This window comes from Zonotrichia albicollis, chromosome 1 (assembly GCF_047830755.1).
Source record: "Zonotrichia albicollis isolate bZonAlb1 chromosome 1, bZonAlb1.hap1, whole genome shotgun sequence".
Lineage (NCBI taxonomy): Eukaryota > Metazoa > Chordata > Aves > Passeriformes > Passerellidae > Zonotrichia > Zonotrichia albicollis.
Window position 1 is genome coordinate 18,845,272 of NC_133819.1, and position 14,978 is coordinate 18,860,249.

Below are 14,978 nucleotides of genomic sequence, written 5' to 3' on the forward strand. Positions count from 1 at the left end.
GAGCTGGGGTTTTTTAGCCTGGAGGAGGCTCGGGGAATAGCTTATCTACAACTCCCCATCTCTGCGTTCTCTGAAAAAGGGCGTAGCAAGGTGAATGCCAGTCTCTTCTCCCAGCTAACAAATGACAGGACAAGAGGAAATGACCTGAAGTTGCACCAGAGGAGGCTTAGATTGGAATTAGTAAAAATCACTGAAAAGGTGATCAGGCTGACTGGAACAGGCTGCCTAGGGAAGTGACAAAATCACTGTCCCTGAAGTGTTCAAAAGGCACGTGGATGTGGCACTTGGAGACACAGTTTAGTGGTGAATACAGTGGTGCTGAGTAAACAGCTGGATTCAATGATCACAGAATTTTTTTCCAACCTTAATCATTAGATGATTCTATGAATCCTTCAAATTCTTATGACTTTTTTAAATTAACCTAGGAGGAAAGAGTCAATTGCCAAGCCTTTCATTGTTTTACTTCTGAATTTGTTTCAAACACATCTATTTTACAGCATGCCATGCTACTAGGTATGTCTGTGCATAACCAAATGCACTAACCCAACACACTTTCCCAAGGCACATGGACAGATTTACAAAGGTAAGCAAAGCAGCTGACCAGAAGGTCAGTTTCTAATCGATGCCTTTCCAACTGGCAGCCCATGATGCTCTCAGCAGCCCTGACTCCCACTTAGCAGCAGCTGCAGAAGCTTGCAGCACAACTGACTGTGTCCAGATACTCATATCCCAAATTCTGCAGTACAGCTTCACCAGCCTTCACCAGTATTCTGTAACATTTTGTCTCACTCTTGGGTGTTACCAGAAAAAAAGACATCTGTAGAAGTCACTCATAATATTCTTTATTACATGTAAGATGATCTTCTCCAATCCTACAGACTTCAAATATGCTAGGTAGTCTTAAATACTGCTACTTCAAATAATACCTTAATAATAACAATAATAATAATACCCTAATAATATTTTAATATGGATTTAAAAACTGGTTTAGAAAGGTAAAGATCTTGATATGGGTAGTTATTTTAGTTAAAGCAAAACAATTTAATGCTGGCAGACACATACCTATTGCTGTCAAAAACAAACATTCTGAGAAAAAAAGACTATTTAGAAAACCACTCTGAACACCAAGTTTATTAAAAACCACATCTAGAGTTTCAGTTATGCCAATGCTGTACATACTTCATCTAACCTATACATAACTATTTGAAGTTCATTCAATTCTTTCAATGAAAAATTATCTTCTAAGCTCAACATGTTCTTGTTATTTATTTTCCTTCTCCCCTAAAGGATCTGAAATTAGTATTTCATTTCCTCCAAGGGAAAGAATCCTATATTTTCTAATTTCCTTTTATACTTTCTATGTTCCTCTTACCCTAGTGTGTTTTCTTCAATAGGAAAAAAAAATTAAAATAGAAATACAACAACAAGTACATTGGAATGAAAACACTGGACAGTAAAAATTGTCTTTTCCCCCAGTTAAGCCTGGGAAATTTTGGGGTAATTTGTGTTAGATTCAGAAAAATATGGTACTGAATAACCAATGTCAACACAGCTCTGTCTACAAGAAGATACCATATTCTAAAGACACTTCAGTGAAAGTGTGCCAATTGAAATCAAGAACCACAGACAACTAGACAATAGTTCTTAGAAAACCTAACTCAAATTCAGCTAATCAGGGACTATCTACAGAAAAACAAGTACCTTAAAGCCTACAAAGGGACAGCTTTGTGCAAGACTAGAAAACAAGAAGAAAAAGCCACAGACAATTTGCAGAGTAGCGCAAACCAGTACACTGCTGCCAAGACACTTCATCTGGAAATTTAGATCTTCACATAAATTCTATCAAGAGATGAGAATTTACAGGCAGCCAGCACAAGAACAGAGCCAGCAACAGGATATGCACCAGACTGACCACATCTACATCTGCAGGCAACAGCTTACCCCCACCCTCAGCAGTGACATCTCATGTTTCTGTTCCCTGCTTCAAGCCATCTTCACTGAAGCAAGATCACTACTGCCAACATACAAAGAACAACCAGAAAAGATCAACATCTCAGCTCTTGAAGTCTCCAGAAAGTCTAGTAAAACTCATAAGCGCTTCCAGCAGCTGCTGAAAATTACTGAACCTCTACTCACACCAAACTCAGGCTATCTATTCATACCAAATGTTTTTATTCTGATATTTTACTGATACTTGCTTTTGCGCTTTTCCTTTCAAACCAATCAAGTCCTGTGAAAATTCCCATTAGAGTTTCTTTCTATTTTAACATCCATGCTTTGTAACACTTGCCAGAGTCAGAAGTTCATTTTTCCCCTGCTCAATACAGCAAAAAGGATGAGCTGCTTTAGGAACACATGGCCCAGCCAAAGAAGAGACTTCTGTCCACAAAACCAAACCCACACTTCTTTATCAGTTTCTAAACTACAGTGGGATGGCAATACACTTTATCAATATTCTCAACCTACAGTATCTTCAGACCTTATAAACCCTACAGAAACTTTATAAACTCACAAAATACCCACCTTCACTATTTTGAACTAAATTACTCGATAAATGAGAGCTTACAATCATGGCAGGATTTGAAGCAGAAGACAGCAAGGAGCTAACTACTACATGATTTTTTCAAACATCCAAAAAGAGACCAATTAAACTTGCAATGTTTCACTGTGATTCACACCAGACTCCAGTGTTCACAAACCACAATGGAGAACCAACAGGAATCGAAGCACCTCCTGCCACATCCAAGAATCCCCAACTGGCTGACATCACTAATAGAGCAAACGAATGCCTGCTGTCAGCACTTCTCTTCCAAAGTGCTATGTTCTGCAACTTGACAACTTAAGAAATTAAGTCATCTTCATCTTCAAATAACCATTTCTCGATGCTGACAAATTTGCCAAATCTCTGCCCCATCTCTATTCAGTCATCTGTCCCAGGAGAAAGAAAGAACTTTTTCTTAAAGCAGACAGTTGACAGGTAAAAGAAAAACAGACTGACTACCTGAAGCATTTTGGGGTTTATACACGGATAAATTAAAGAGATTCAACTTAGTTCTTTTTATCAAGGCATCATATAAAAATATATGCAGATTTGGTTAGCTCTGTCAAAAACATCTACTACTGATAATAAATTTGTAGAATATGACAAGAAGATTAGAAGCACTCAACATGCAAATCAGCATTGTTAAAGACCATCCACTCAGTAAGTACTACAGGTCATACTTAGTCATACTTTCACTCAATGTATAGAAATGAGATAATGTATAGTACAATGTAACATAGTGATGACACACAGGGTGTAGCATGATCTGCCTACTCCAACTTTGGAAGTCCAAAACCATAAATCTCCCACCATTTACTCAAGATTAGTAAATCCTGCTAGATGTTGCAAAAATCCTAATTATAAACATATATAAAGTTTTAGTTTCACACACTGATCTTCAAGATAAAGCATCAGAAGGCTCTGAGAAACGCCTCTCATATTTGGCTGCACGTCCGACTAAACATTCAATTTTTTTAATCAGCCTGAAAGTATGCAACTGACCCAATTCAATCTACATTAAGAAAATACAACATGCAATGGTTCATTTCAGCGTTTCATTTCTTCTGCAACATCACAGCTTTATCCTAAAAATTCCCAGCTATAAAATGTTAGCATAAATTCTAAGCAAGGCTTCTCACAAGCTGAGCAACTCCTTGCTTACTTGAGAGACTTCTTCTGCCAGTGAATACAATGAAACAAACATTCATAAAACATTTCTGCATAAGGATTATGCAATTCCTGTAAGGGAAAATGTTTTGTTCTAGCCTCACTTTGGTTAGTAATTTTGCCAAAGAACCTTTAGACTATTTACTGAAGTACCTGTTATATTGACATCTATGCTAAAAAATTTCCGATCAAGTAGTACTTGAGTGATGCAACACTGTTTTAAAGCCTGAATACCCTATGTAACCATGATCTGCATAATGTAATTATAAACTACTGCACAAATTACATGGACATTTCAGTAAACTAGCTAATCAAAAGAAAAAGTAGCAGACCTTTTCTCTGCTGTGGGAAAGTGCTTCAGCTAAGTTTATGAACTCATCTGTGTATCTACAAACCAAGTAACAAGTACGCATACAAGCAGGGAAAAATGCAGCACACACAAAAAAAAAAGGAAGAAAACAAAAAAGCATGAAGGAAGCACAATCAGAAGCAGCACTTATACTCCCACTTTGATATGTTGGAGAAGCACACAGAAAGTACACTGCACTTCTGCAGCACCTTCTGCACTTCTTGTACTCCTAACCTTGAAGACCAGCCACCGTAATGCTAAACAACTCTGGCATCTTTCGAGGTGCAATACAAGGTTTTAGGCCTGTATTCACTCCATACACCAACAAAACAGGAAAGAATATTTTCTTGGACTCATGAAATGCAAAGCAAACAACACTCACCTATATATATAATGGACAAGAAACATACATCACTCAATCAATAGCATTACAAAACAAAAATTTTCACCTTCACCACAATCGGAACAACACAAAGTTTCCACAATCATTCCGCTCTTCTCCCTAATTCTGTTCAGTCCAAGTTTTGCTGGTACCTCCCCAATTATTCTCCTTATCCTTACTTCCTTATGCTCCATGTGTGGCACCAAGACACACCACGGTGAGTTGAACCTAGCTGGATACCAGGTGCTCACCAACACTCTCTGTCACTCCCCTCCTCAGCAGGACAGGGGACAGAAATTGAAATAACGGCTCCTAGGTCAACATAAAGGCAGAGAGAGATCACAGGTAAAGCAAATTCAAGTTAGGGGAAAAATTAACTTATTACCAAGTAAGTCAGAGTAGGATAATGAGAAAATAAAAACTGAATCTTAAAATACCTTCTCCCCATCCTTCCATTCTTCCCAGGCTCAACTTCACCCCCCATTTCCACTACCTCCTCTCACCCAACAGCACAGAGCAATGGGGACTGTGGTAAATTCATCACATGGTGCTTCCTCTTCCTTCCCAGGGGCAGAAATCCTCACTCTTTCCCAGTTCCAGCATGGGGCCCCTCCCACAGGAGACAGTCTCCACCAACTTCTCCACCCTAAGTCTTTCTCACAGGCTCCATTTCTTCATAAGCTGCTCCAGCATGTCCCCCCTTCCCTGGGGAGCAGTCCCATGGAAAGACTGCTCCAGTACAGAACCCCAACAGGTCCCAGATATTGTCAGCAAACCTGCTCCAGCCTGGGCCTCTTCTACAGAAGTCCTGCCAGGAGCCTGCTCTAGCATGGGCTTCCCCTGGGGCCACAGCCCTCCTCAGGTGCATCTACCTGCTCCAGCATGGGGTCCTCCACAGGCTGCAGGTGGGTGTCTGCTCCCTCGCTGGCTTCCATGGACTGCAGGGGTTCAGCCTGCCTTCCCACAGTCTTCACCGCCAGCTGCAAGGGAATCACTGCTCCAGCACCTGGTGGCCCTCCTCCCCCTCCTTCTTCACCGACCTTGGTGTCTGCAGAGTTGTCTCTCTCACACATTCTCACTCCTCTCTCCAGCTGCAGTTGCTATTCAGCAGGGTTTTTTATCTGTTCTTAAATATGTTATCTCAGGGGCACTGCCACAGTTGCTGATTGGCTCAGCCCTGGCCAGCAGCAGGTCTGTCTTGGAGCTGGGCAGGCACTGGCTCTGTCAGACACGGGATGTTTCTGGCAGCTTCTCAGAGAAATCCCTCCTGTAGCCTCCTTATTAACAAACCCTTGTCACACAAACCCAATACACAATGTTCTCCCTATGTATCCTTAGGCAGGCTTTTTATCCAAAATATCCAGCTACAAACTAATATTCAATGCCTTCTAGACTGCACAGTCATTCATAAAAGCCAGACAAATAACAAAAGCACACAGATCAATTTTTCTGTAGTGTGCTCAAAACTAAAGCAGTTCTTCTAGTAATATCTGTTATAATATTCTTATAGTAGCTGTAGTAATATTCTTACATAAAGTATCCTTTAAGGAAAAATATGGATACACATTAAAGAAACATTCATTTCAACATTTCTTTAGAATTATTTCAAGGGATATCTTCAAAGAAACTACATAGTATATTAGTCCTTATTGGATGGACAGTATTCAAATTGGAAAAAAAAAAAGCAAGTTTTCTTCTTCTAAAATAAGGTTAATGAAGTTTCATTCACCTGTATTGTGAGCATATTTCTCAACATTCACTCTAGTTTACAGATACAGGTGTTAATAAACACAGATCTCACTCCCCTGCAGGCAGCCTGTTGAGCCAGAGGTATCAGAGCTCTGATCACAAACTTGTCTGCATACTGAAAGGCTGCATTCCCAGTTTTTCCTTCTTTGCCTTTTTCTGTTTAGGCCAAAGACAAGTAATACTGCACCTATGCTTACTTTTACACTACACAAATGCTGGGGGTGAGGTGTAAAAATATGGATACATCAAACAATTCTTATGAGCAACTCTACAAAAGAAACTTGTAGATGTATATGATGAAACATTTTTTAAAAATATAAGCTGGAGAGAGCACCAACTTTTGTTATATTAACAATTTTTTTTAAAATTAAAATGCAAGTGTTCAGACTCTGGATGATCTGCGCAGCAGATGCAGGTGCAGCTCAGGTCTCAGAGGATAACCAGCAGGAACCTATCACTGTGAGCACACAGCATACCTGAACTGGGTAAACAGTATAGTGGCACTTTTACTGTTCTGAACCCTCAACACTGACCACTGTATGGTCTAAACTTCCCCTGCAATGACACAGAAGTCTCTTTCTGTCTCCCACAAGTTCCAAGAAACACATGTGCAAGCACAGAGACTCCAGCCAGACTGAGATGTGATCCAGATGGATCCCAGCTCCACAGGGAGTCGGAGCCCCCTCAGCACATTTCCCAGGACCAAAACCCAGGTGGCTTATCAGACAAGCTGTAGTGTCACACAAATGTGCTGACTCAGTTCTGGACCACCACTGCATTTAACCTCATAAACCATCCCACCAAAAACAACCAAAAAACCATAGAAATGCCAAGCAAAAAAAAACACTGCTGTTATGACATTAATTTATACCAAGTCCAAAATGCTTCTTCCAGACGCAAGGACAGGCCTAAAATATCCAAATTCCCATGAAACAGATCAACAGCAGAGTGATTCACCTCCAGTGCAAGCAATCCAACTCACATTTAGCACCTGAGCTACACTTTGAGGGAGTAAAGCTTCCTGGAATTCTTAAGAAAAACTTAAGTTCAGTACAGAGATCTCCTGGTCTCTCTGAATCAAGCTGGATTCAGAACAGGACCTACACATAGCTAAAAAGCCTGACCAAGCTACCTGCACAAATGGTGGACTCCTGCCTCTATCACACAGATACTGCAGCTTCATGATGAGTATGAAGAGTAATTAATAGCTGGTGGTAAACCATAAATACATTATCTATTTTTACCCCACTATACACTATTTTTAAATTACTCTTCACATAAGATCCTCAAGGAAGATGTTTGACACATAACAGGATTATGGGCTAAAAAAAGTCTTTTCAAACAACAGTTGTGCTACAAATCCTAAGCTTAGCTCTTTCTTTGGGTACCCAAATTATCAGCCCTTGGACAACACACATGCACCATCCAATTTCTTAAGCCAGAACCCAAAATCCCTTCTGTAGCAGTCCATATATATACAATCTCACACAGACCTCAAAATTAGTTTTTTCTACATCAGTATGTACTTGCCCTGCTTTTTGACTCAGAAGTTCAGGTGCATCTGAAGACACCAAAAGGGCCCACTATGCAGGGCAGTAGCAGCTGGTGCTGACACAGGCAAAGCCAGGAGCAGTCACCACCCATTTTGAAGAGACTTGAATTTCAAGCTCACCATAGGTAAGCTAAGATAAATGAGCTGATTTAGAAAAAGCTTAAGATTTTTCAAGCAATAGTTAAAAACTTACACAGTGATGTAAAAAGTGTGTACTGGGATTACAACCTTCAATTATGTACTACATAGGCATGATTAAAAAGCCAAAGAAATTATCAGCCCCCTCAATACATCCATTATCCAAACAGTTCAGGTTTATGAAAAGGCACACTTTCTCTCACACACAGAGAAAAACATGACTCTGCTGGAACCAAGACTCAGTATCACTTGTCTGGCATGGAGCAGTGCTTTCCAACTAGCAAGTGACCATTCAGCAGCCAGGTCACTGGCTCCAGCTGACCAACAAAAACACAGAAGTCACCCAGCTGCTGCTTTGGCTCCTACCCTGCACATACCAGCCTAGAGGCAGCACACAAAAAAGGAACGAGTACACGCCGGTACATAACACTGCATAGCACGTGGCACCTGTCCTAGTCCACTGTTAAGTGAACTTCTCTGGTGACCCACCAACTTGCATTATGTGTTCCTGAGTTAGTCCACTCCTTTTCATTGTTAAAGCAAGACTAACTTTAGTGTGAGCAATTAACTGCAGCTGCTTATCAGAATGAATATATTTGCCCAGCAACTGAAGCTTAAAAAAGAAAAACAACCAAGAAACACACCCTGAAAACACACAACACAGACACCATCAGCATGGAAAAATATGCCTTGAGCACAATACTGAGGTCTTTCTAAAGATTAAAAGTAAGCAAGCAGAAGCATAGTCAATGTAATATGGTTAATTTAATTATGGTTTTGTTTATAGGCACGAAGGCCAAGAGAAAAACTAAACTTCACTCTCATACGGTGATGATAAGGATGTTTGCTTTTCTAAGCAAGTGTGTTAAAAGTTCTGAGTCTGGTAAACTGCTTACTGTAAAGCTCCAGTTTCCATACTGAGGGCTTGAGTTTAGTTTCTGAATGTCAAGAGCTGCTTCAAGACACCTCAGATTCAGCCACCATGTTTCTTACTCACTAACATATAAAGAGCTGTTAAAACTTCAGCTAATTCACATGCAATCGGTTTCACCTGAGAACCACTTAAACCTACACTACATTACAAATGGAATTTCCTTTTTCAAAACAAAATCAGTAATCAACCTGTTGAACTAAACAGACACTGTTTGGTGGAAACAAGCACAGAATACACCAGGCAGAAAATTCAGCTAGCACTGCTTCTTATTCACTTCAAACAGCAAAGTAGTCTATCAAAGCTATTCATTTGGTAAACTCAAGAAATTATCATAATGCAGTCAAACACTGTTTATTATAGAACTCTGGACAGTTCTCTTACACTCCTCATGTCACAAGAAGCCAGGATTAACTACATCCCAAACCACAAGGATTCCCTATGGTAGTCTTGGAAAATCCTCTTGTAGTCACCAGCTTTCTCTCTGCTCTGTATTTTTAACTTTGCTATCAACCTGTATACATCAAACACAGCAACACTAAAAAATGCGACTCCTAAAACTTCACACAGCTGATGGTCTCCCCATGAAAAGAAATAGCCTTTCTTTAGAAAGGGTTTTGATTTTCTATTGGCAAATACTTAAAGAGCATAGAAAAATCAATCCCTTCTTGCTCCCACCAACAGGTCTGCTTTGGAAGAACTAAGTCAGTCTCGATCACCCTGGGCATTATGAACACATTAGTGGCAAAAAGTGGGAAAAAACAGATGAATGAGATTCTTTAGACCTGTGCCAAAACTTCATGCAACAGTAAGTCTCGCCACCACTGCTATTGTACGTGCTATTAGAAAAGGAAATAGGTACAGCAAACAGGTCATGTAAACACACTGATAGCCACTGACAGAAACTGAAAATTTGGTCTCTGACTCCTCATTTGTTTTCAAAGATGAACGTTAAAAACAGTTTACACACTGCTCTAAGATGCAGCACCACCCTGTCTTCCAATGAATTTTTTTTAGAGGCAAAGGAAAGTTTAGTCATTCTAAATACTCCCACTTCTCTCAGTTTATCTTTTGTTGGAAGACAAACTAAGAAATGCCAAGCAGGGAGAAATGGGATTCTCTTTTTCTAAAAATGCCTGACATCACCCTGTTTCATCTAACAAACATGTAAGTCTGACCAAAACAAAACCTCATGTAAACATGGTAAAAAAAGGAAAAGCATTATCTGAATGCCCAATATCTACCATAAAAGAATTAGAAAAAGCAGAAAGAAAATACTTCTTCAATTCTAAGTATCACACTCCAAGTAAGCATTAGTTTTTGAAATTAACAACACTTCTTCCTGGGAGTGTTCCTAGACTGAAGCTTTTAACTGGCAACCTAAGGTTGCTGTAAAAGAAAACTGGATATAGATTTTATTTATTTCCTGTACCTAGCTATGTAAGTGTTAAACTGACAAAATTAACCAAAACCTACACCATGGACCATAAAAAAGGACAAAAAGCAACCAACCAAATGAACTAAAAAACTGCCACCACCTAAAAAATAAAAACCCCACAACCTGACACTGTCAGAACACTTCAGAGACAGTTACATATTTCCACTTCAAAAAAAAAGAAGAATAGTGGTCTTTCTGAAAAGCATTTAGAGGAATTACAACAGAAAGCAAAGTTCTCTTCTGTTATTACTGTACCACTTGCGTAAATATTATCCACACAAGGACTGTAACTACAATTACTTAATAAACAAAAGACATACCACTCTGGCTGCTCTTTCCTGAGATTCACACTTTCTGCAAAACCATGGTCCAGTGGGTACTTGAACAATTCCATAGCAAGCTGTTTTGAACAAGACAAAACATTTCAGCAAACATAAACAGCACCACAATACTAATAATACGTTCTAAAAGAAGCTTACTATTAGTTGATCTCACATAATTTTAATTGTCAAAAAAGCAAAATGGACAACTATACATTGCACATTAAATCCTATCACAGAATTACAAGAAATTAAGTACAACAAGCCTAATTTTAAAAATTATGCAGGATTTGTTCAATGAAAAAAGAACACATTCCCTTGAAAAGTAACACAACCATTCAAAAGCAGCAACACTTCCTATGTGACCTGTTTTGCTATTTAATTACTTCCAAAACAGGTGAGACACTTCACTGTAAATGTTGGGTGCTTGTTATTATGAGGGGTTTTTTTTAGTTTTGAGGAAACTAAAAGTAACTAACAAACCTGAGCTCTTCCTAAGGTATTTATTCATACACTTACTATCCACTTTTCTTACTCTTGTAAGAACATTAACTGGTCTTAAGCAGACAATCCATAGTGAACTGAACAAAGTTTGCTTTTTTACCCCTGAAAATTCATGGGGATGTAAATACAAACTGAACTCAGCATCAGGACTTGGATCAGTTGCAACTTGAGCCAGGCTACAACATAAATCCTTAGGAAAGAGATTTTCAGACAGGCAGATTTATCTGCAAGACAGTCGTCTATATTTTTACAGAATATAAAAGCAACCCCAAGAGTTTGCTACAAAATTCCCCAGAAAAAAAAGAGTTGAGCAATTTGGCAATACTGCTCATGCTTGAAATGCACACATCAAGCAACCTTAAGAACTACAGAGGGAATGAAAACAAAAGAATACAAGTGCTGTGAGTATACTCTTATTTGTATGGGTGTAGCAAATAACAAAGAACCAAAAAGCCAAACATTTTGCTCAAAGATAATCCCAAGGTATTAAAGATAAATCAGACTCAATTCTCAACAATCATATGTTACTTAAGTACAAAAATCAAATTTAAGTGTGTAAGTAGAAAAAAATGTATGATTAATTTAAAGTTATGAAGAAAGCTGAGATTAAATTAGTAACTTGTAGTTACACTATACAAATATATTGATTTTGTGATAGCTCAGAGATGAAAAATAGTAATGCAACAGTAATATAAAAACATCTGGCTAATATACCTTCATTTCCATGAAGGAAAGTCAATGAAATCATTTCCTATTATATACATACATGTAGTCATATTAAGACCCATTGTCAGATTTTCAAATACTTTATTCAAATATCTACAAGCCAAACTATTCTGGCAAGCCCCTTTGACTGTACAACAAAATTCTTTAACATGAGGAAAAAAAATCATGTTTTTATTGCATCTATAATAACCACAGATGCGGCGACTCTGATTTTCTCTTTAGATATTGAGAGGGAGATTTTAAATGTGCAATCATACATTTAGGTTAGCAAGTGACAGTGCAGAATAGGAAACAAGTATAAAATGCAACTCAGAGACAAGGCTGGCAAGCAGATCAAAGGCAACTTGGGCTGGGCAATGACCAAAGCTGAAGGGAAGTAGTTCTGTGTCTGCCAGGGTAACAGAGCACGTCTGGAGCCCAGAGGAGTCCATCACCCAATCCTGCTCTGATGTACCAGGATACCATTTTCAGAGTTTTGTTTATACTTCCACTACTGTGCAAAGCTTCTTTAAACACATGAAGAGATCTTGTCCTTCACAACTTGCCAATGACTTCACAAGTGAAGTTTCCTCTGAACTAAGAATAATTATAATAATAAAACCAAAGCAGTTAATAAAGCTTTATGGATAATACTGCTGCTTGTACTTCAAATACAAACCACCAGCTTTGACCACGAGGACTACTACAATTACTGCACAGAGGAGTGGAGATGCCTCCTCTACCACCTTTGCTCACATGACTTATCAAATCCAAAATGTAAAGCATGAATGGTACAGGAAATCAAAACACAGAGTTCTTCTTTTCTTAAGATCTCTGTAACAGCTTCTGGATTTAGACCAAGCACTATTCTGCATACTTCCTGAGATTCCAGCTTAGGGTTGGATATGACTTTAACAAAAAAAACACATTTTCCTGTACCTGCTGAAATGTGTTTCTCTATATTAGGAATACTTTCTATAACTGACTTTTGTTCCTGCTATTTCAGGTCCAACTGCTGCTATCATTCAATTCTTTCACTGAAAATATCAGCAAGGTTCTAGATACAAAGGAAGATGTCCAAGACAATGCAAAAGGAATAGCTGATTCAGCTATGACTTCTAGAAGTAGTCACTGTGTTCTTCATGATCCTAAGATCCCACAAGTGCAGTCAATCTACTGGTTAACATTACACATTACTCAGCTCTTAAGATGACAGGAAACCAATTCAAAACCAGATTAACTTCAGAGATCCTGTCAGGTCCCTTCTGTGCTCAATCTAATGTTAACAAAAATAACTTAATTATTTTGTATATCTCCTTAAATTACTACTATTTCTCACTATTTGCCAAATCACAAGGAAACACGTACTTGGAACAGCCAACGACTATATTATATCATCTTCAGCACAATTTAAGACCAAGAATGAGACACACATTAGTAGCATTTTCACATGCACTAGGCATTCAGATTAATGAATTGGATTTAGGATTTTCTGTCTCCTCCAATCTGTCCACCACCTGTAAGCAGCCAAAAAGGCAGTCACTGAGTTCACATGACTGCTTAGGAGTTGGTACAGAAAAACTACCATCTTATTCCTTACTCCTGCTACCATAAAGGAAAAGTTATGATGGCTTCCTTTCTCACAATGTAAGCAGCAGAACTGTCTCTTCCTCTGCTCTCACGCGAAGGGTCAACCCACTGACAGAAAAAAAACAATCACACAGAGGGAACATGCCAGCTCCTGAACTGAGCTGGAAACCAACCAACCAGCCTCCACTAAGCCAAACAAATCCAGCATCAGCCATTCCAAACAGCACCCTCCCCTCGCAGAACCACAACAGGAAGTCTCTTCATCTACCATGAAACATCAGCCAAATGACATTCAAGGAAAGGCAGAGATGAAATCACATGACAGCTAAGTCTTTCCTACGCACCCCTCTCTTCCAGTCCTAAACCCTCCTTGTCTCCTGGCTGCCACTCAAATAATTTTTTCAAACTTGGGAAAAGCAGGGACAACAGGGATCACATAGGTGAAACAAGAAATACAGCAAAATAGCAGAATAGAGTACAGTAACTAGTTCTGCAAAGACTAAAAGCAATTTTAGAGAGTCTCTGAAACGTTGCAGCTGAGGTTGTTACAGGGTGCAGAGGCATGCTGGGGAGCACAGACCCAAAAAACATGCAGGAGAAAAGGGTAAAAAATTGGACAGGGGAGCTCTTCCTTTCTCACAGGCACAATGCAGGAGAACACACTATACATACTAAGTCTCACGTGAGGGAAAAGACAGACCGACGGGAAGGAGAGAAGATGACAGAGCAAGTCAAACCAGAAAGCACGTGGCCTTAGAAACAGGCAAACAGGCTTCATGGGTAAAAAGAAGAGCTGGGAGGGGGAGGGAAAAAAGGGGGGAAAAACGGCCGGGGGTGGGGAGGAGAAGGAAGCAGGCCCGAGGGAAGAAGCCCGGGAGCAGCGAGAAGGAAGTGGCGAGGCCGAAGGCCGGAGCGGGTGCGTTGCCCTCGCCTGCCCGCTCACCTTGATGCACTGCGACATTGCAGCCGTGCCCGTCGCAGTAGACGAGCGGGTTCTCGGCCCAGCCCCGCTCGTCGGAGCACACGCAGCAGCCGCCGATCATCTCCTTCATGCTACTGGAGAACTCACCCTCCAGTGACACCGGCAGCAGCAGCGGCTCGCTGGAGACCATCTAAGGGTTAAAAACACCGTCGTCAACACCGCGCACGCCACACGCGCCTCGCCCTCCGCCTGCCCCCTCCCCCGGCGGGGTCTCCCCTCAGTCACTCAGCCGCAGCCGCCGCCACCGTCGCCGCGGCAGCGCTTCGGGACCCATGACCGCCGGCTGAGCGCCTCGTCTCGCCCCCGCCCGACCAACCGGCCAGGCTGTGTCGGTCGGGCCGCGGCGGCTCCGGAGGCGGACGCGGCTCCGCGGGCGGGCACGGCGGCGGCGCCGGCGCGCAGGCGCACTACGCGCGCGCCCGCGGGGCGGGCAGGCCTCGGCCTGGGGCCTCCTCGCGAGGGTTCGCGCGCCGCCCGCGGAACGTGAGCGCCGCCGCGGCGCCCCGAGCGCGCGCCCCCGCCGCCGCCCCCTCCGAGAGAGCGTGCGCGGGAGCGCGCGCCCGCCCTTCGCCGCGCCCGCGCGCACCTGACGGCCCGCGCGCGCACCCACCTCGGCGCGCGGCCACGGC

General features: G+C 41.1%; 1 protein-coding gene across 7 annotated transcripts in view; it reads right to left on the reverse strand.

Moving 5' to 3' along the window:
* The window catches only part of MLLT10 (MLLT10 histone lysine methyltransferase DOT1L cofactor), a 128,492-nt gene extending 113,514 nt beyond the window's left edge, over positions 1-14,978 (reverse strand). For 4 of the 7 annotated variants that reach the window (XM_074535099.1, XM_026795796.2, XM_026795798.2 and 1 more), the window contains exons 1-2: positions 14,311-14,479; positions 10,569-10,648 (exon numbers count right to left, since the gene is read on the reverse strand). In XM_074535099.1, the coding sequence (XP_074391200.1) occupies positions 10,569-10,648; positions 14,311-14,479 (249 nt within the window). Of the gene's footprint in view, positions 1-10,568; positions 10,649-14,310; positions 14,480-14,665; positions 14,758-14,959 lie in introns of those variants that run through there. The other 3 variants (XM_074535107.1, XM_074535112.1, XM_074535116.1) reach the window with 3 other exon arrangements.